At 42.7% G+C, this 21523-nt stretch overlaps 1 protein-coding gene across 1 annotated transcript in view; it reads right to left on the bottom strand.

The window, feature by feature from the left end:
• Nucleotides 1–1811: 1811 nt before the first annotated feature.
• Nucleotides 1812–21523, bottom strand: part of hk1 (hexokinase 1) — a 33139-nt gene continuing 13427 nt past the window's right edge. The window contains exons 3-18 of the mRNA XM_063191785.1: nt 20023–20171; nt 18501–18620; nt 18052–18147; nt 17530–17629; nt 14900–15083; nt 13656–13811; nt 12759–12992; nt 10983–11287; nt 9738–9886; nt 9452–9571; nt 9061–9156; nt 8096–8195; nt 7591–7774; nt 6066–6221; nt 5550–5783; nt 1812–4877 (exon numbers count right to left, since the gene is read on the bottom strand). Coding sequence (XP_063047855.1) covers nt 4733–4877; nt 5550–5783; nt 6066–6221; nt 7591–7774; nt 8096–8195; nt 9061–9156; nt 9452–9571; nt 9738–9886; nt 10983–11287; nt 12759–12992; nt 13656–13811; nt 14900–15083; nt 17530–17629; nt 18052–18147; nt 18501–18620; nt 20023–20171 — 2528 coding nt within the window. The 3' untranslated portion in view covers nt 1812–4732. The remainder of the gene's footprint in view (nt 4878–5549; nt 5784–6065; nt 6222–7590; nt 7775–8095; nt 8196–9060; nt 9157–9451; nt 9572–9737; nt 9887–10982; nt 11288–12758; nt 12993–13655; nt 13812–14899; nt 15084–17529; nt 17630–18051; nt 18148–18500; nt 18621–20022; nt 20172–21523) is intronic.

Here is a 21523-nt window from a genome sequence, read left to right as displayed (position 1 = left end):
TGCAAATGGGGGGCAATAGTCTTTTATTCTTTTAACACTAAGGGGGTCATTGGCAGGCTTACTGTATGATAAGGGGTGTTAAAGCGGTGTTGGAAGGTCTATGATGAGGTCAAGGGGGCGTTGGAAGGCTTATGATGAGGTCAAGGGGGCGTTGGAAGGCTTATGATGAGGTCAAGGTGGTGTAAGGCTTATGATGAGGTCAAGGGGGCATTTGTTCAAAAAATGTTGAGAGCCACAGGTCTATGTGATCTCATACTCCTCCTAAGCTTTTATCACCTGGGCTGTTGGGCACTATGGTCTGAAACGCTTTAGGCAAGGAAGAAGATATTTGGAAAAGTGGACCTGGTAGTGATTATCAGAGGAAAAGTATAGTTTGTCCTGTGGATGTAAGAGTCAAGCCACTGGTCAATGGACATGCAGAAGTAATACATAGTTTGAGTGGTGACAAAATTATTGTCTGACTTACCTACATATAACAATATCCACAGAGATTCAGAAGCCTTTTTTTTGTCTGTGACATGGTGAGGTAAAGTGCATTGGACTTTACCCCAAAGTCACTTTGGATTTTTCTGAAGAGGATGATTTGAATCAAGAGGGGGGAAGAAAGATGTTTCAATTTTGAGAACAGCAAACCTCAAAAAACAAAACAAAAACAACAAAAAAACAGCAGGGTGGCATGAATATGGTGATGGGGTTTGCAGAGATCCTCCACAGGATTAAAAAACTGGCTCAACCAATATGGTAGCAAACGGAAATTGGTTTTGGTAGCAACATTCCTATGTGTCAGATTGATGAAAGAGCCACAGACCTTTGCAGTCAGAACGCCACAAATTCATTCTGTTTTGATAATACTGATATCACCTATTTCCACTTGCTGCTAGTGCACTGGCATCACTTGTATATTAGTTGGAGGTCAGAGACCAAAAGTACGCCTGGGTTAATTATGTTCATAATGCACATAATGTAGGCCTATGTCTCATGTGTACATACACCCTTTAATTGGAGCCTTGAATGTTTTTCTTGTACATAGCCTACTTTTTGTACCATTGCTTTTCAGCTCTGTATGCAATTGGCTTCACCTGCAGAAGACGCAGCAGCTGGGGTCTGAGGGAGTGGGACATAAAGGAAGTCCACATAAATCACTGGACTGGATGGCAACTAGACATGCCTCGCTGCAATACTAGTGATCACTTCCATGTTTTTTCTGTTGCCACAAGGCTGCATCACCCTGCTTTGCTTGCCAGCAAGACAAAACCCAGTCAACCGTTAATTGTTTTGTTTTTTTGCACTAGTTTGGTAACATTGCCTCTCCCAATCTGTTTGAAAGGCTTCACCTGCAGACGACAGATGGGAGCTGAATACATTCCACGCAAAAATCACTGGACGAAATAGACCTCATCACAATTGTTTTAGATAGAGGAGGTCTATACTGCCTTCACTGATAATCATGATGGGCTGAAAATATAGCTTAAATTTGTTAAATTAGTTAAAGTCGGTATGTGATCTCTGTGAATCATTTTTTTCTCTGCATATCAATTTTTTTATACCAAGGTATCAATAACATTTACTTTTTTCATTTGCAGCAGGTGACAACAGTCTTGATATTTTTAACTTTTAACTTTGATAGAATAGCCAGATAGCATTTGCTTAAATAGATTTTGGACAGAGAAGAGTTCCTTTGTTCCATCGTTACTAAAGATCCAGTCATAACATTTGAATCATTTCCACTACCTGAACACTCACCACTATGTTTTATCTGTAGGCCTACATGTTGATCCAAAAGTAACATTGTAAATGAATACAAAATGTGCTCTACTGTTAATAGTGTGGTGCTTCACAAATCTAGTGAATCAAGTACAAAGTTGTTACCCACAATATCATATGACTCATACACAGCTACTACCAACCTGTGTAATGTAGCCTGCTTGCTGGTTTTCAGTGTCATGTAACACACAGGCTTACACTTTGATAAGTTCATCTTTGTTGCTATGGAGTTGACGGATGGCCCTTTGTGAAATAATTGTTGACTTTTGAAAGGAAATAATGCAGTCACCCACAGAGCAGTAGTTACCCATAAACCACTTTGATGGCCATAACCTACTAAATGTGTGTTCCACTAGGTGTCTGTGATGCAAAGCCATTGTGTAGTTGTCTGATTAATGTCATATTGGAAATAGGTCATAAAAAAATCCATCAACATTAATACGACACCATTAAGAGAAAAGAGAGCCCTGGTCCGCTGCAAACAGCTATCCTTATTATCGATGTAACTTAACGTTTGATCAGATTGTGTGATCATATATTGTGATTGTGTTTGATATACTTCATTTTCAAATATGTGAGGCTGTAAATATTTATGTGCATAATAGCATGTCATGTGCTGGTAATGGTATTACAGTATATGAGTATGTTGCACCCAGGTGCTGGGGTGTTGTTAGTGGCATGCTGAGGTTTGCAAATGCAACTCATGATGAAGCCACTTTGTGAAGGGTTTGCTACTGCTGTTTGAACACCATGTGAATGTGACTGAATTGACGGACATTCAAGCCTGGATGTAGCTAATTATAAAGTGTGTGTGTGTGTGTGTGTGTGTGTGTGTGTGTGTGTGTGTGTGTGTGTGTGTGTGTGTTAATACCATTGTGTTAATTTGTTTTCCTTGTTATTTGACTGAAAGTCTTTTAAAAAAACATACTGTACTTGTGCAATGAAGTAATTCACACATGACACAATGTTCTTTGGTTGCTCACCAAAATAAAGTTTTTATCATATTTTCTCCATGGTTCATTTCTTTCTGGAGCAACTATAGAGCATCTATGTAATTGTACAAAATAAATGCCTGCTAAAACCTCTGTTTACCAAATAAGGCATGCATTCATCATTAATATCTGGGGCTAAAATATACTGTACAGGTATTTCTCTCGTGGTGGTAGAACTCACAAATGTATCTTTGCCACACTCACACCCATCAAAAGTACAAATTAACCGTTTCACTGCCAAGCCCAAATAAAGCAGAAGGATTACAGTACTGGGAAGCCTGGGCCTGTTCTCATCTACAGTACTTCACTGCAAAACAGAAATCGGTAGCATACAGTCATCAGGAAACACACGGTGCTTCCTCAAGTAATTGTAGCAAAATACACATCTTATACTGTATATATATGAATATGCATATATGTTATATATGCATATGTTATATATTATGTACCATATAGGTATGTCAAGACTTGTGGTAAATACTCGTTGATCTGCAGTGAGGAGTGACTTTTACTATAAGAGTCTGGCTGTGTGCAAAGGCTTGAAATATATCCAAAAGTATTTGGATCCTATCTGCTTTGGTGCATGGCTGCGTCTTTTTGTGTTTTTTTAATTATCACTTGTGCAAATGAGGCAAGGAAGCCTGAGTGGGTCTTGGCTATTTTACATGGGGAGTTAGGGGGGCAGGTGCGGAGGGGGATTGTTGGACGAGAACATTCATTCACCTTGTAAAAAAATAAAACGAAATGAAATGAAATAAAATAGAATGTAATGAAATGCAATGAAATGGATGCTGATTATCATAAGAGGGGAGAAACAGTATCACTCTGCCCAGTCCCAGCCTAACAGGGCATATCTTCTCATCTAAACTCAGTAGAATTAAGGAGACTGCCTGTACGTGTATTACTGAAAAGGGGGATTTTTGTTACTGAGTTGAAACTCCAAAATCCCATCTCACACCTTTTGCAATGACTGACTTAAACCCTGACAACATCAAACATTTCCATCAAATACAAAAAAAGAGAAAATAAATCAAATAAATAATATACATATTGAGTCAAAGATATTCACTTCTCTCTCTCTCTCTCTGTCTAGACATCTTGTTTTCCCTTTTGCTTCATATAGTATACTGTACAGCCACACAATCAGGTTTACAGCAGCCAAACAATACATACGACTTTAAAATTATATGAAAATAGACACCAAGTCACATAGGATAGCCCGCCTCCTACATACAGTAGGTACATCCCCGCACAAACACACACGCACAGACGCACACACACGCACGCACGCACGCACGCACGCACACACACACACACACACACACACACACACACACACACACACACACACACACACACACACACACACACACACACACACACACAAACACACATACAAAGAGTCAAACAGAAATACACAATGTATAAACAAAGTGACAGAGGCTGCTAAAGGTGGAATAATGGTGTTTGTGACAAATAACTTTGCTTTCAAGTGGCGCTGGTGGTGAGGGAAACAAATGAATGGAGTAAATGAATGGAGAGCTCAGGATTATAGTTCTCAAGCCGCCTTTCCCTCACCCTCTGGGTGTGGACCAAGCAGGGAACAGAACGACTGAGAGTAGGAGGAGGAAGAAGAGGAGGAGGAGGAAGAGGAGGAGGAAGAGGAAGAAGAGAAGAAGGAGGAAGAGGAGTAGTAGAATGAATAGTAAGAGTAGGAGGAGGAATAAAGCAGATAAGCAGAGAGGAGAGCACAGGCTGTGGCATCCAATACTGCAGGAAGCCACACCCTTTAAAAGCAGGTGGGGTGAGGACGAGGGAGAGACACAGGAGAGAGGAGGGGTTGCCTAAAGGTCAAAAGGTCATCAGCCGAGGGGAGAAAGGGGTGGGAAATGTCAGAGGTCATCATCCTGGCGTGACCTCTAGGGCTGTGGCGGCGCGGCGTGACCTCTCTCTGCGCTCTGGGCTGTGATGATGTCTCAGCTCTGCCCATTCTCGCGCATACGACAGCCCACCGCCGTGATGAGCGCGGCCCCCTTACCACTGCCGTCCTCCGACAGCACGAAGGACACGTTGCACTTGGGGGCCAGCTCCTTCACCGTCTGCTGCATGATGCGCGAGAAACTGCAAAGGGAAAGGAGGTGGCGTATTAAAAACATGTTACTGTCTATTTTTCGGCTCTCTATCTGTTTTACATTACTTGTACTGTATACTGCTGTACTGACCCCACACTCAGTACTAGCTTGAGTGTCCTCCTTGTAAATTGCTTTGGTCAAAAATGTCTGCTAAATGTAATGTAACGTGGTATAGTGGCATCTAACATTACATTACATTACATTACACTAAGCTGACACTTTTATCCAAAGCAACTTATAGTTTTTTGGGGTTTTTAAGTACAGGGTATTGGTTACAGTCCCTAGAGTAATCTTGGTCAAGGGCACCTCAGTCATCGCAATGGAGTGAGATAGGGAGTGGAAGGGTGGGATAATCGAACCTGCAACTCTCTAATCTAAAGCACGTCTCCTTAACCACTAGGCCACGGCTGCACCTCAAAAAGTCCTCAAATTGTTGTGCTGAACAACATTCAACCTGCCAGAGTAACACTGTTCACCAACCTGGTGTTCCTTTATTCCAAAGCCTTCTCAAATTTTCAACCTAGCCAAACATGACAAAATATTTCCTATGTGATGTACACGTGCGCCGCATCTCTCATACTGTCTAATCAAAATTGAAAAAGGCCTAAAATACTTATACTAATAGGCCTACTATACTATTATAAATACTAAAAAAACATACTGTGGGTGGAGTTTGTAGAGAGTGCCATCGACTCCCACGGTGACGTTGAGGTGTTCCTGTCCTCGGTTCTCACGGATCTTATCCACCACGGCAGCCATTCCGGCTCCGCAGATCTGAGCGGCGCGACGGGACACCGTGCCGCACACCTCCTTGACGATGATACTGTCGTCACAGGTGCTGTCCAGACCCAGATGCTGCAGGATGGACCTCACTTGCAGTAGAGCCAGTCGGTCACTAGAGAGGGATAGAGCACCTTACTTCACACTGAAACTGCTGAGGTGGTGTTTTTACTACCATTTCCACTGTTATGCTTTGCTATGTGGCCACTTAATACTATAAACAATATTCATTCTAGGCATTAACTATAATTGAAATTACTTAAATGTATAAAATATAACGGCCTGAAGAATCAATGACACAGCACATGTAGGCCTACAAATAGCATGGAACATGAGGGCATACTGTAGCACTTGGGAGTGACGCAGCAGTTTATAAAACAACAAAGGCCTACCGTACCTCTCAATTTGAGAAAGGAACTTGGTCTCAAAGATTCCTCTCGTTTTCAGGGTCTCTGAGATTTGGCCTCGGAAGAGGAAGCCGCGCTTGGTCAGGTCGATCAGGATGTTCCGCACGATCTCCCCCAGGTACATGCCACTGCACATCTTCTCATACCTGCACGTTCCACACAGATACGATTAGAACATGATGCGCTGAGACGCACACTACGTTTACATGACGATGAATTATTCACAACTAAATAGTTACACTGAGTTTACTTTAATCTTTCATTTAATTCCGAATTTACGTGTGTAAGGTGTTTACATGACGTTTTCAAAGCGGAATTAAGCTTTATTCAGAATCAAAGTGAGTTCATTCGGTATTAAATGTCCCATGTAAACGTAGCTACAGACACATGCCAGATATATGATTAGCTGGATTACATCATTAGATAAGCAAGGTGTTGACATTACTTTGATGAACCGATTTTATTGAATAAGTGGACGACCAGGAATTTGTCACAGCTAATGGGGACCTAACAAATAAACAAACAATAAACAAGTATGAGTCTATATATTGAATACAACTGCATGCAGGGAAGGTGACAGGAGGTGACAAACAGGTCACTTGTCCTGGGTGCAGAGATATGGGGCCCCAGAATTGGGTCCCATTACATTGCATTGGGTGGGGGCTCCTTTTAAATAACTGTCCCGTGTATACACTACCTTGTCATTCTGTCAGTAAACTTACAAAAAAATACCCTAATCCTGAGCATGCTTCCTCAAAAAAAAAAGCTTGCAGTGGCTTTTTGTGAATGTGTGTACAGTTGCAGGCTACTAGTGTATTACTAAACTGTAGTGTACTAGTGTGTCCTTACTGCTCAAAGGTCATACAGTAGGTTGCGACCCTTGACCTTTTATTTAAGTCTTCAAATACAGGCCCCTCTTTCAAGGTCAGATGAGGAAATCTCTCTCTCTCTCTCTCTCTCTCTCTCTCTCTCTCTCTCTCTCTCTCTCTCTCTCTCTCTCTCTCTCTCTCTCTCTCTCTCTCTCTCCCACTCCCTTCCTCCCTCTCCCCCATCCCAAAATGTCAAGTAAGAACACGTCACAAATCAAACCATCACACGTCACACGTCTTTGGTTTCAGGTTAAACAAGTTGGGAGAACGTTATGTGCCGCACGACTGAAGACTTAGGGTGCGTTCCGATATGTGACCTTGCGTCTTGTGCTTGTGGCCTCGTACCAGGAAGTAATGCGTAGTAATGACATCACTGACAACAGCATTATATTTCAATATCTCGCAAAAGCTCAATTGTAAAGTCATTTTCTCATTCGCAAACTGGATGGTGAATGAAGAACAGTCCCCCAAAAATTGTTGTGGCTGGGCTGACAGCGGCGAAACTTAATTGTTTTCTCCACGGAGGCGGGGCATCAGCAAAACGTGAGGCCACATGCACAAGTGGAGGACGCAAGGTCACATATTGGAATGCACACATCAAAGCAAGATGGATTTACTACTACTACGTCCTTGGTGTCAGACTGACCTCTGGTGGCCTGGGTTGAGGGACAGCTCATCCACGGCCCTGTCGTACTCCGTCCTGATGTCGTCCAGGCAGCCGTTGTCTCCGAAGGCGCCCCACTCCATGTTGATGCACATCTTGCCCTCGTCCCCGTCCACCAGGTCGATGTTCCGCGCCTCCTCCATGTAGCACGCGTTGCTGCCAGTCCCTGCAATGCCATGATGTCACCACCAGACAGACAACTTTTCAGGATTGCGCAACACCCAGGAATATGATCCGTTTCTTGTGGCTTCGAGGCGCCAGTCAACATTGTGGCATTGGTTTTCTTTTTTAAAATGTGTCTTTACAAAAAAATGCTGTGAATATTTTTTTTAGCTATGAGAATTATTTTCAATCATTTAAATCATTAATACATTGGAAAAATGACAGGACATGACATTTTAAAAAAACTCGAAAAAGTAACCTGGCCTACTGATCTACACAGGGAGCTGGTAGTGATATTTGTGTGAAAGAATATCATGAAACTGACCTGCGATCAGTCCGACTTCGCACGTGGGCTCCTCATATGCGCATGTCATCATTGTGCCAACCGTGTCATTCACTATGGCCACCACATCAAGGTCAAACTCCTGTTAAACACACAGAGCAGAGCAGAGTATACTGTTACATGGGGAGGGAAATGTAACCTACTGGAGAATTGTTATATTATAGTTGCAGAGCACACTTTGCACTTGGCAGGCTCTACCATGCAACATATAAAGATATCAGTATAAACATATTGCCAACCTTTGTCTTTTGTCAACTTATCTTAACTTGAGAAAATCTATCTTGTCTACAGTGACATTTAGAAGTCCTACAATTCATGGTAATCTATAAAAAATGCCTAGTGGAGTATCATACTGATAACATCACCAGATTACTGTTCATGAGCTTTACAGCCAGACAGCAAGTTAATTCAAACAAGACAAGTGGATAATACAGAAACTCAAGTTACAGATACAGAAAGTATTATATATCAGTATTGAAATCTCATAGCGAAACCACAAGAGACAGCAATATTTGGCCAAGCCATGCTCTCTCAACAGACCAGACTACACTGTAAAAACATTGCAAGCTAGTTAAACATAAAAAGGTAAGTTGCCTTGCTGCCGTAAGTTTGTAAGTTAACTCAACTCAAGGCCTAACTCAACTCAAGGCTTTCTCAAGTTGAGTTAACTTACAAACTTAAGTCAGCAGGGCAACTTACCTTTTTACGTTAACAGTAACTTGCTGCAATGTTTTACAGTGCTATGAAACTTCAACAGACAGAGAAATATTTGGCCAAGCCATGCTCTCTCAAGAGAACAGATTAGCAGTGAATGGAGCTAGCTATGCTGCTGTAGTGTAATGGAAGATTACTGCCTCCCCCTTCCTTCTCCTCCTCCACTTCCCCCCATCTCTTGGCCCCCTTCCACTGTCATTTTCAGGAAATGAGGGTGTTGTGCAATGCCTCACCTCTCGCCTCTTAATTCCCTCCCTCAGCAGCCCGACGACATCCTCCCCCTCGCAGTCTGTGGCTTTGAAACCCTTCGTCCAGGTCACCAGGATGCCCTGCGGCCCACACGGGAAAAAACACACAAACTCAAGAAATATCTCATTTCAAACACTCTGTCTGAACACCACAATCTAGTCAAAGTCTCCTCCAGAGAAGTTGGTAAAATGGACTTCCAAATTGTAAATTGCAATTTCAAAGAGACCGACCATACAATAAAACTGGATCATATGTTTTACAACTAGGTTAACACTTAGAGGCTACAATTTTTAAAAAAGTACTCTTCTCTTCGCATAATTCAGTATTGCTCAGCCAAACAATAGGCCTTAGTGCTGACTGCTGCTGTGTGCTTACCGCATCCAGGCTCTTCTGCTGGCAGGGGAAGGAGAATGTGAATCCCAGTGGGAGGCGGGCATTCTTCATCCCCATGTAGTCCAGGAAATCAGATATGCAGTGAACAATGTGATCGAAAAGCTAGAAAGGTCAAGGGGAAAAAAAAAAAACTTGTCTAACAAGTGCATCCAGGAACACACAAGACACACATAAGAACTGATTCGCTGTTTGTAATGACAACATTTTTTCCTCCACATCAGGTTTGTGTTATGGGCATGTTAGGAGAATCGGGTCTAAGATGTCTCACCTCCTCTCCAGTGCCCTGCATGATCTCATGTGGAATGGCGTAGATCTTGTTGTGCATCTCCACCGTCCTCCTCTTGCCGCTGCGAATCTTCACCAGCAGCACCCTGAAGTTGGTCCCACCCAGGTCCAAAGCCAAGAAGTCTCCATTCTCTGTAACGTATACATATAGAGAACCATAGTCCTTTAGGCACAGATCAGGGATAAGTGGCCCTTTCAAAGATCATTGGAGACATCTAAAGAATTCTACACCATTTTATGATTAAATCAGACGTGGGGTAATGGTTAGGAGTTGGATTGTAGATTACAGGGTTGCAGCTGAAATCCCCACCCTTTACCAATCCCTCCCATTCCTCCATGGCTGAAGTGCCCTTGAGCAAGGCACCTAACCCAACATTGCTCCAGGGACTGTAACCAATACCCTGTATCTCAATAACTGTAAACTTCGTTATTATATAATAGCATCAGCTACGTGTAATGTAATGGAATCATCTTAATTCGGGTTATTGGCAGCAAAGAGGCGTGCAGACATCCCTGATAATCTCAAGCAGGGGTCATCAGCAAAAATCCCCGAGGTCTTAAAATACATAACGTCATCTGGTAGCGCGGAGTAAGTCATGGATTACTAGCCGGTAATAGCAAGCTTTAAATCTGTCCATTCGTGTGAGCTCTACTACAGCACAGCTGCACAGGTGCTTGCTGATTGCAAGACACACGTAATGGAGTGCTGAAGCATTAAAACGGCCTTTGATCAGAATCTCAGGAGGGAACATTTCTCACAATATGGTGTCATATTCATGTAACATTTAAACCATGATTCAAAGAATATTTTGCGCAGCAAATCCTCATATGTGCCATCTACCGACCAAATAACAATGTTCAATGTGTCACAAATATATTTCTACTAAAAATGACTATGGGCATTTTCACACCTAGTCCTCTTTAAGTGAACCGAACTCAGTCCTCTTTAAGTGGACCAAAAAGTTATCCAACAGCAAAAGGACTCAACTCTGTTTTTGTTCATATTGTGAGTGTACTGTATTACAAAAACAACCGGTGGATCTTTCTAGTCCCGTTAGGCTTTTATGGTGTGTCAGTCCATGGGAAGGCAGAATTGGGTCCCCATTACATTGCATGTACCGTATTAGGCGAAGGGGACCTTTCAGATGACTTGGTCCTGGCCCCAGTCAAAGCTGTCAGTGGCCCTGGGTGCATTTATGTTATACTGTAGGTGCGTTTGCTGTCTCACCCGTGCCGTCGGGGACCTGCCTCACGTATGTGGGCAGCATCTTAACGGTGGCCTTGTCCTGCGTGTCCTTGCCCAGGCCGACCTCCATCTCGATCCGCATCCTCTTCTTCACCTCCAGCAGCTGCGTCTTGGTCAGCCGGAACAGCTCCAGTGTCTCCTCGATCTGCCGGGTCTGGTCCGCCAGCCGGTAGGCCCAGGCCGTCACCATGGCGGCCCCCTTGCCGCTGCCGCTCTCCGAGAGCAGGAAGCGCACGTCGGAGTCGGGAATCAGCCGCCGCACGGTCTTGTGGAGGCGACGCGAGTACCTGTTTTACGGGCAGCGAAGGGAAGAGTGTTAGGCGAGTTACTCAAAAACTGTAATGCATAATTCATTACTAATTACTACATTAATTACATATTTACTACATTATGCATTACTGATTACATGTTACTGCCTTTTCAAAGTAATTCCTTACACTTCAATATTATGGTGTGGTGCAATGAGTAGGCAAGTGGATACTGCTGTTGAACACAAGATACAGTATCCTGTGACATCTTGGGGTATTTAGATTAAATAGGCCTATCTTTGTCACCAGGGAGGGTGAGCACTTCAGTATTTTTAATATGAATTAGGGTTAGGGTTAGGGATAACTGTAACTCCCATAATGGAATTGATTCAATAGGCCTAATGCATCTTCAAGGTTAAATATTATTTCTGTGCTTGACTATTGCTTTCCACTTTGTTTTTTTTCAGAACCCTAACTACCCATAATCCTAACCCTTGGGGACTGTGTCACAGTTTAATATGTGAACCTAAACAAAACATTTTTACTTATACACCTTATAAAACTCAAACAACAGAAGGACCATCACAACAGAATTGTACCGCACATCTATGAATAATTCACATTATCGAGAGCTATAAAATAATAATGTGAAGCAGTACTTTCATTACTCCCTTGGTCTTCTAAAAAGCAAACTATTGCACTATCCATGACTCATCATGTTCAGGCCACTGCCAGAAAATGTATTCACTAAGCTGAGACAGTTCTGGCTTTGCTCATCGTGTCTATAAACAAGTAGTCAAGGATGGCTTCTTGCATAGCAGAGATGTCCAGACACCCATACAGTGCAGAGGAACTGTTTATGTTACTATTTCTCATGACATCAAACGGTTTACTTTTTAAAGTACATTGCAGCTTGTTATGTCAAATACCAGAACTTCTACATATCACCACGCCTCCCATCTCTCTCTCTCTCTCTCTCTCTCTCTCTCTCTCTCTCTCTCTCTCTCTCTCTCTCTCTCTCTCTCTCTCTCTCTCTCTCTCTCTCTCAGTACTGTTTAGTCAATCTATGGAAGTCTTTAGTGCTGTGATTACACACAAACACAGAGAGTTGCCATACCATGCTGTAATGGGGGCCAGGGGACACTGCAACCTCTACAGACCAATGGACTAGATTCTGCACTTTCTTGCACTTGTAGGCAACACCTGGAGAGCAGGACCAAGATTTACTCTGTAGCCTACTGTCTAAAACACAAACTGTCCTTAGAGAGTAACAAAACGGCCAGATAACTACCGTAACTACCAATAACTACCGATAGCTACCGTAACCAGGCCCGCCGACAGAAGGGGACAAAAGGGTATGTTGCCCCAGGCCCAGGGAGACAGGGGGCCCAGAATTGGGTCCCCATTACATTATATGTATTGGGTAGGGGACCCTTTCAGATGACTTTGTCCTGGGCCCAACAAAAGCTGTCAGCGCCCCTGACCGTAACTACCGCAAGTTGGTACTCACTGTGGGTGCATCTTGTAGAGGGATCCGTCGATGCCCACGGTGGTGCGGAGGCGGGCAACGTGCTTGTTCTCCTTCAGCCTCAGCAGGATGGCGCCCAGCGTGGCGGCCACCAGGTAGGCCGAGCGGTGGGACACGATGCCACACACGTGCTGCACCGCGATGCAGTCGTCCATCGACGGCTCCACGCACAGCCGGTTCAGGATCTCTTTGGTCTTGCTCAGGCCCTCCTTGCTCCTGACAAAGCAAACATGTGTGCGTGTGTGTTTGTGTTAGTCACTTTGAAAGTATAAAAAGAGCAGCAGTGTCATTCTTTACATAGTAGGCTTATTGTAGGCAAAGGGCAGAATAGCAATCATTGAAACTAGGAACAATACCTTCAAAGTTATCATTCAGCCTAGTCAAATATATTGTAGTGATAATATTGCTGACTAATGCACATTCAAGAGATTTCAAGACCATGGACCATGAGTAAGGCAAGTAAGGTTATTAAGTCAATAACCAGAGATGAGAGATCATTAACAACAGGCTACAGACCTTCTACAAAATGTTTTCAAAGGTTATGCCTCTAAGTGTAATGATACCCTTCAGTGGTCAGTAATCTCTGATAGTGCAGTGTTTCCTTTCTACTGTTGTAGATAGCCTGTACTCAGGGCTGGACTGGTAATCTAGCATACAGAGCATTTTCTTGGTGGGACAACAAGTCCTCAGGGGCCTATACTTTTGTTTGTTTTTGTTTCAAAGTTTCCCTTAGAAACAGGACCACAATTTAGATGGAGTGGCCCATCGGTGCATCATTACAGCAATATACAGAGGACTGAGCCCATCACAGGTGTAGTATGGGGGTGGGGAGTGCCTGGGCCGTTTAGTGGTCCCAGGCCAGCCCTGCCTGTTACTTACTTCTCCATGGCTGAGACGTGTTTGGTTTCGATGGTCCCCCGGGTCAGCAGCTCGGCGGTGATGCGTCCCTCGAACAGCAGCCCCTCCTTGGCCATCTTGACCAGGATCAGCCTCACCAGCTCGCCCATGTACATGCCACTCACCATCTTCTCAAAGCTGCCAATAAGTTATAATAGCAGGGCGTTAGTTTACCAAGCTAGATGAATGGGAAATAAATGTACCTGAATGTCAAAAAAAGAAAAACACGCACATCAGTCTCAAAAACGTTTGGGTGCAGGAGTCCTGCAGCAGGACTAGCAAAAATACCATGAAAACTGAAAGAAAAGTCTGCGACACCAAGCTCCTGTTTCTCTTATTTTAATGTTACGTTGCGGGCAGCATGCCCTTCATCAGATCAGTCTGATGAAGGCCATGCGGTCCGAAACGTCACATTAAAATAAGAGAAATGGGAGCTTGGTGTCACAGACTTTTCTTTCAGTTTTCAAATGTACCTGAATGTACATGGAAAAGTACACTAGTATACTTAGACAGCAATGTGGCCTAAGCTGATTCTGAGTCATTTCATTGGCATACATCCCCCTCACATGTCTACATTTTGTACATTGAATCTAACATGGTAATGATTAATGAATTACTATTAAACAGAGGCATAGCTCGAAACAGTGTGTGGTGGGCCTACCTCAAGCACATGCTTTAGTCCTATATACAACCCTATTTGAACATATTGGTACTGTATGCCTTGAACATTTCAGCTTCTGTTTGGGTGGGCATTTTTAATAGAGTGGGAAGGCAAGCCCTAGTCCAGTGCCTTTAGCCACCCTTTTTTTGTCTATTTCATAAAATAATGACCATGCGTGCAATAGGACTTACAGTAAATGTTAGTCTTGGCGCTTGCCCAATAAAACAAGTTCATTTCCACATCTGAAGATGCTCCGGTGATTCCTTTCTTTCCCAGCATTTACCAAGTCCTTTCCCGTGACGCACCAGATTGTGAAGTGCAGGAGCGCGGAGGATATCTCTCTTTGCTAAAGAATTACAGTTTCTCGTCGTGGTTGAGTCGACAAGCCCTAGGCAAATGGTCACGTCTCCCTATTTGGCTATTTGATAAAAGGATGACCATGTGTACAATAGGACTTACAGGTGCTTGCCGTGTTCGAGTAGGCAACGCTTTGGCAAGTGGCCACGTCTCCCTATTTGGCAATTTGATTAAAGGATCGGGTGACCATGTGTACAATAGGACTTACAGTTGCTTGCCGGGGTTGAGGGACCCGCGGTCGATCTCTCTGTCGAACTCGGTGCGTATGTCCTCGAGCGTCCCGTCGTCTCCGAAGGCGCCCCACTCGGTGTTGATGCACATGCGTCCCTCGTCCCCCTCCACCAGGTCGATGTGGCGCAACTCCTCCATGTAGCACGCGTTAGTACCAGTACCTGAAGACAGGAAGGAAGGATGGGCAGTCATGGGTAAGCGGTTAGGGCGACTTGTAGCCCAAAGGTTGCCGGTTCGACTCCCGACCCGCCAGGTTGGTGGGGAGAGTAATCTACCAGAGGGCTGCCCCCTTGCACGGGTGAGGCATAAATGCAATTTTGTTGTGTGCAGTGTGCAGTGTTCACTTGTGTGCTGTGGAGTGCTGTGTCACAATGACAATGGGAGTTGGAGTTTTCCAATGGTCTTTCACTTTCAAGGTAATATGATGCACTGGTGCCAGTGAAGAAGTGAAAAGTTCCACTCCCGAATGTAAATCACTGATTCTTGAGAAAGTGGCTAAAACAGGTTGTAATGTTGACAGAAAAAAACAAAGTGAATTACAAAATTATATGGTATATCCTTGTAGACTAAGGTCTTGGCTTTTCAGAAATGCACAAGGCCAATCTCCCCATCATGTATTTTCTTCAGAAATCAGGCTTTTCTCCGACCATAGCTTGTTTTTTGTCAACACCGTCAGACACAATTAAAAGTTATTAAAATTGTATTGATTTGGTTGCATATGTATCTGGAGTTTTTAAGTGATTATGTGTATTTTTTGGTTCACACATATGCCTTTAAATGTTGAAAATTCACTTCTGTTCTATTTTAATACTGTTTCATGTGTTCTAATTTTAAAATATGTACCGTCAAACGATGCTTACTTAACGCCTAAATACAACAAACAATTTTTTGTAATTTCACAAATATTCGTGTAGGCTTAAATTGGCTATTACTTTGATATTTCAACAACTCCTAAGGAAAATGTTGTAAGCACATTCCTTTAAAATGTCCAAAACTCCTTCTTACGGTGGTGACTTAAGAACTGACGGTGGTGACAGTAATCTGAGAGTGGTGAAAGTGGCCTAATTAGTACCTGCATTTAGCAAAATAAATAGCCCTCTCAAGTCAATGGCATCTTGCATAAACACTTTATTTTTGTGTGTGCACAGTATGAGCATGTCTTTTTACTTCATTAGTTAGATTATCTAGGAAGTAAGCCACTGGTTGTTGAAAACGTGGTAAAAACAGCTTTTAAGTTGTTCAAATCCAAAATATAGAGGTGTAGTATCATAGATGTAGGTCTTGGCTGTGCAGTGAATGCATTGGCCAAGCTCCCCATGTTTAACGTTTTTTATAAAATGGGCCCTTTCTTGTTTTGTCAACAGCGGCAGACAGAATTAGAAGTAAAAACACATGTTTACTGTATTAAAGTGAATTACTTTAACAATTCAACATAACTGTAGATAGTTATTGTATGCATATTCTTAAAACATGTCAAAAACACGTAAAACATGTGTTTTTTGGTGAACTCCATCAGATGTCACCACCGTCAGGTTTTCTGACAAAAAAACCTCCAAATGCACCTCAGTGGTGGCTAGAGTATCATTTTGGATCACAATTATTACTAACATGCCTAGTAATGTTTCATTAACCAGCACAATTTAGCAAAATATGGAACAACATGATGAGCAGAACAAAATCTGACGGTGGTGACATCTGACGGTGTGAGACAAAAAAACACTCTTTTAAATATTATGCATTGTTTGTTCACATTAGCCATTTCATTTTCGCTCTGTTTCTTGGGTGCTTCATACCTTTTCTGAAAAAAAATATATTTATTAACATTAATGTAATACAATAGTATTAAAACCCCCGACGGTGTTGACAGTTTATGGTTGGGACAGTACCAGTGTCCAAACAAATTAACAAATTGAGGACAAAATAATAAACTTACAGGAGCTTCAGTGATGGTGAAGTAGGCAGTAGAGCTGAAGGTTTGAAAAGGGGTCCTCAGTAATGAAAATTACCTTGTGCATACCTGATTTTATTGTCTTTTAGAAAAAATCTGACGGTGGTGACCAATATGCTGGACACATTTTGAGCAATCAGTAAATAATAGTAAATATTGTTTTACATCCACTATGTGCACATCTGTAGAACCACTTTAATATGGTCTTCCACATCATGGTGATATTGTTCAATTCTGTTAGTGATTTTTGTATTTTAAGTCAATTGAAATGATGATGCCAGTCCTTGGGACAGGCGTTTTTACAGGGTGTGGACAGGTTTATAGCCATGAAAAGTAATAAAATTACACTTAAATATTTCAAACAACTGTGTATTCGTGTGACAGACCCCTTGGCCATTACCTGGGTTCATTTTGTTTGTGAAAATGTAGTTGATTTTCCACAGAATTAATATTTTACTGCAGGGACATGTTTTTGCCAAACTTTCAAGAATCAGTGATGACATACTATATTTGTGTGTGTGTGTGTGTGTGTGTGTGTGTGTGTGTGTGTGTGTGTGTGTGTGTGTGTGTGTGTGTGTGTGTGTGTGTGTGTGTGTGTGTGTGTGTGTGTGTGTGCGCGTGCAAACGTGCGTGCATAAGTGCTTCAAGCACTTTCTTACCAATGATTATTCCAACTTCACAGCGATGGTCATCAAATCCACAGGTCATCATGGTACCAACTGTGTCGTTCACAACGGCCATAATATCGGCTTCATAGTCCTGCAGATGACATGCTTGTTTAGGAAATTACCTTACAGTAGGGGTGGGGAACCTATGTCTCGAGGGCCATTTACGGCCCTTGAGGCCGCTGGATCCGGCCCCTGATTGATATAATTTTAATGTTATGCAGTTTCACATGAAATATGGCGTGTTTTTTACATAAATGTTAGAAATTACATTTGCAATACAATAAGGAAACCTAGTTATATACTGTAGATATTTCAGGAAACCTAGTTAAGGTGGATTCTGTTGTAGAACATAGGCCTAAAGTGCAGGGGGAGATCTTGGTTTGTGTTCATAGTACGGCCCTTGGAGGGCTTTATCAAAGTTGAAGTGGCCTTTTGAATGAAAAACAGTTGTACAGTCGTTTCAGGGCTGTGGTGATGTGACAGAGGTGCATGTTGATGATTGAGGTTACTCACCCCTCGCTTTTTGATGGCCCTGTTCAGAAGCTGGACCACGTCCAGACCCTCTACTCCACTGGCTTTGAATCGTTTGGTCCAGGTCAGCAAAATAGCCTTGCGGAAAAACAAACAATGCAGCACGGTGAACGTCGCAAAATATATAATAGGCCTACAGTAGGCTACACTGTGGCAGATCATCAGTAGTAGGGACTGTGTCCAAACTGGAGGCAACTGGGCTTGTTCTTTGAGCTTGAAATTTTGTAAGTGAAGTCCAATTGCCCAGCTAAACTCTTTGGATAACATACGTAGATAACTGAGGATTTTCTCAGACATGTTGATATTCATTGTGTAGCAGATCATCGGTGGTAGTAGGGTCAGGGTGTAAGAAGCGAAGTGTTGTCACTGTGGTGAAGTCAAGACTTATTTACAGTACATTACACTGCTGAATGCATTGTTATTGCGCTCACCTCGTTTAGTTTGGTTTGTCCACAAGGAAAGGAGAAGGTGAACCCAACAGGCAGTTTCTTGTCCTTGATGTTTTGCTTCTCCATGAAGTCGCCCAGACATTCAGCCACGTGGTCAAACAGCTGTAAGACAACATGAAGGTCATGTAGATACGCTGTTGTCAGCTGACTGTACTTAAAAACATGATGAACTTCATACATGATATACATGGTAGGCCCATACGTTCAAGTTCAAGAGTTTATTTGTCAAGTCAACAAAGTTGATAGGATTTTTTTGTAGCATCTCCCCCAACATCAAAAACAAATCAAATAGAAACAATGGACAAGACAGACAGCTGCAAAGCACATACACTAAATATAGCAATTGGAAGACACAAAGAGTAAACAGTTACACAGTAGTACAGCTTATGCTGAGATAATAAAGTGCATTAAGGTTAAAGTGAAGGGAGTAATGCCGAGTCGCCATGGAACGGCGCCATGACCTGACGTAATTTGTCTTGTGACTTTTAATCACTGCATATCAACTCATGTCTGTCATGATGTGTGATAGCTAATGATAAGATAAATATCAAGCCACAAAACGTCCTCTCATTCCCATTTTAAACAATAGATACTTAATCGGGTTCTTTATGACAGCTAAGAGTAGGACACGATAAATTCCTAATATAACATTACGACTAAAGTGCATTTGTTTATATTTAAACTATTGCCAGTACTGCCACAATCCTCCCTTTTGGGCTGTAAAGTGCTGTGTGTAGAATGCCACAACCCCCCATGTTTGTGTTGAAAAGTTTGTGATCAGCCGTGGTAAAGACGGTCTTAAGATCAGAGGGTGATATGTTCGAATCCCACCTGGCCTCTCCCTACACCTCCATCCCATGGCTGAAGTGCCCTTGAGCAAGGCACCTAACCCCACAATGCCCCAGGGACTGTAACCAATACCCTCTAAAGAAGTGCAAGTCGCTTTGGATAAGAGGACCATCTAAGTGTAATGTAAAGTGCTGTGTGGAGTAGAGGGGACTCAGTGCTATATACCCTGGCTCCACTGCCACGCATGCTTTATCATGCTATAATAGATCAAATCAATGATAAATTCCTAATATAATATTTGACTACACGACTGCGTACCCTGGCTCCCCACACATGCATGTTCTTTATGATAAATGTAAGACATGATAAATACTAAAAGGTGCACCGTGTACGATTGTGGCCAGAATAGGTATGGCAACGACGATGCTCATTGAAATGTGCTGCCTATTGCCAAATTTGATCATTTCATGAATGTTAATAAATAATAAACCAATATTTACTATTATGACCAAAGGACGGTAAGTTTGGCTTTTATGTATGAAAAGTGCAAATTTCCCAGTCATAATGAATATTTAAAATTTGATGATGGTGGGAGGTAGTCATGAAAAAGGTAACATTTGTGAACGGGCAGCAAGAATTCCAGAAATTAACTACTAAAATGATTACACGGTGCACCTCTACTACTAACTAATAATATAACAGCAGGACTGCATACCCTGGTTCCACTGCCGTGCATGATGTCCTCCGGTGTGTCGTAGTTCTGCGTCTCGATCTGGACGGTCTGCTTCTTCTCATGGGACACCTTCACACGCAGGATGCGGAAGTTAGAACCACCCAGATCCACCGCGATGAAATCTCCCTTCTCTGTAATCACATAAAAAAGGAACACAAAGGTTTAATTTTAAACAGCAGATTATATAATAAATAGCACAAGGAACTATTCTGCATATGTAATGACAGAATTTATAATATGTTAGGCCTATAGTTTCTGTCCATCCTGTCCAACAGGTAAATAACACTGTGCAACATCATCACTCAGCGCTTCCGATGTATTGTACAGGGGATGCATAAATTAAGCTCTTTTCAGGAACCGCACTCTATGAGGAGGTAAAGTGACATTCATTTTAGCGTCCACTCAGATGCCAAGAAGTCACAAGCTATCTGGCACACCTTTACAACATGTAATTACTCCTACTCCTACTGCTTCGAGTGGATTGATAAGGAGTGAGGAAATCAAACAGCTATAATAAAAGGTGATGATGTGGCTCATCTGGTTATCTTAATTTGGTGAGTTCCTTGTGAGGCAGTGATATACTTTGGGTGCAGGGCCGGAGCTATAGGGAGGGGGAGCAGGGCATTCGCCCCTGGGCCCTCCCGCATTCATGCTGGGGGCCCAATTGCGACCTTGGCAGGCAGTATGGGGGCCCTGCTGTATAAGTGCCTTACTCTGGGGCCCTGTTTGCAATTATTCCGCCATTGTCTGGGTGCCATAAACTGGCTTGGGGAGCTGTCACGATGGTTTATGACTGCGGGACAATTCACAAATGAACACCATGTATGGCTCCCTCCATTTCAATCTGTCCACAATGGCGAGCTTGTGACAATGACAGAGTAAGTGCAGAATTGACAGAGTGCTTCCTAATCAAATTGACAGTGATGTCCTTGTTATTTGTAATCTCTGCACACAGCGGTGTTTGTTTGGCGGTCAAGGTGACATAATAATACAACAGAAAAAAACTGATAAAGCCTTCACATTTTTCCCCAGTTCCCGCTCAGCCAAATGCGAAAGTAGAGATAAATTGAGAATGTTTAAAAGCATCCCACTAGAAATGTTAAGTCATGGCATGGCGTGTTACAAGTCAGGGAAAAAGAGACAACATCACAAACATCCAACGTCTCGTTCATTATTGCAATTCTGTGCAGCTTCAATTACATTTAATTATTACATAATTATTATCCCTTATTTCGTCAGGTCGGAGGGGGAAAGAGAGAGCTGCCAAGTAAAGTGAAGTGAGTTTGACTTTCACGTCTTTGTAGGGAGTGCAGAGGGGTAGTGTGAAAGAGCTAGCCACCGAGATGCCTTCATGTGACTTTTCACACACACAAGGAGCCACAGAGTTCTCATTAGCAGTAACCGTCACCTCCTCTGAGAGAGAGAGGGAGAGAGAGAGAGAGAGAGAGAGAGAGAGAGAGAGAGGCAGCACTCGTGATCAAAG

The sequence above is a fragment of the Engraulis encrasicolus genome, chromosome 24 (assembly GCF_034702125.1).
Source record: "Engraulis encrasicolus isolate BLACKSEA-1 chromosome 24, IST_EnEncr_1.0, whole genome shotgun sequence".
Lineage (NCBI taxonomy): Eukaryota > Metazoa > Chordata > Actinopteri > Clupeiformes > Engraulidae > Engraulis > Engraulis encrasicolus.
The sequence above is the reverse complement of the archived record's forward strand: the minus strand, read 5'-3'. Positions and strand labels throughout refer to the sequence as shown.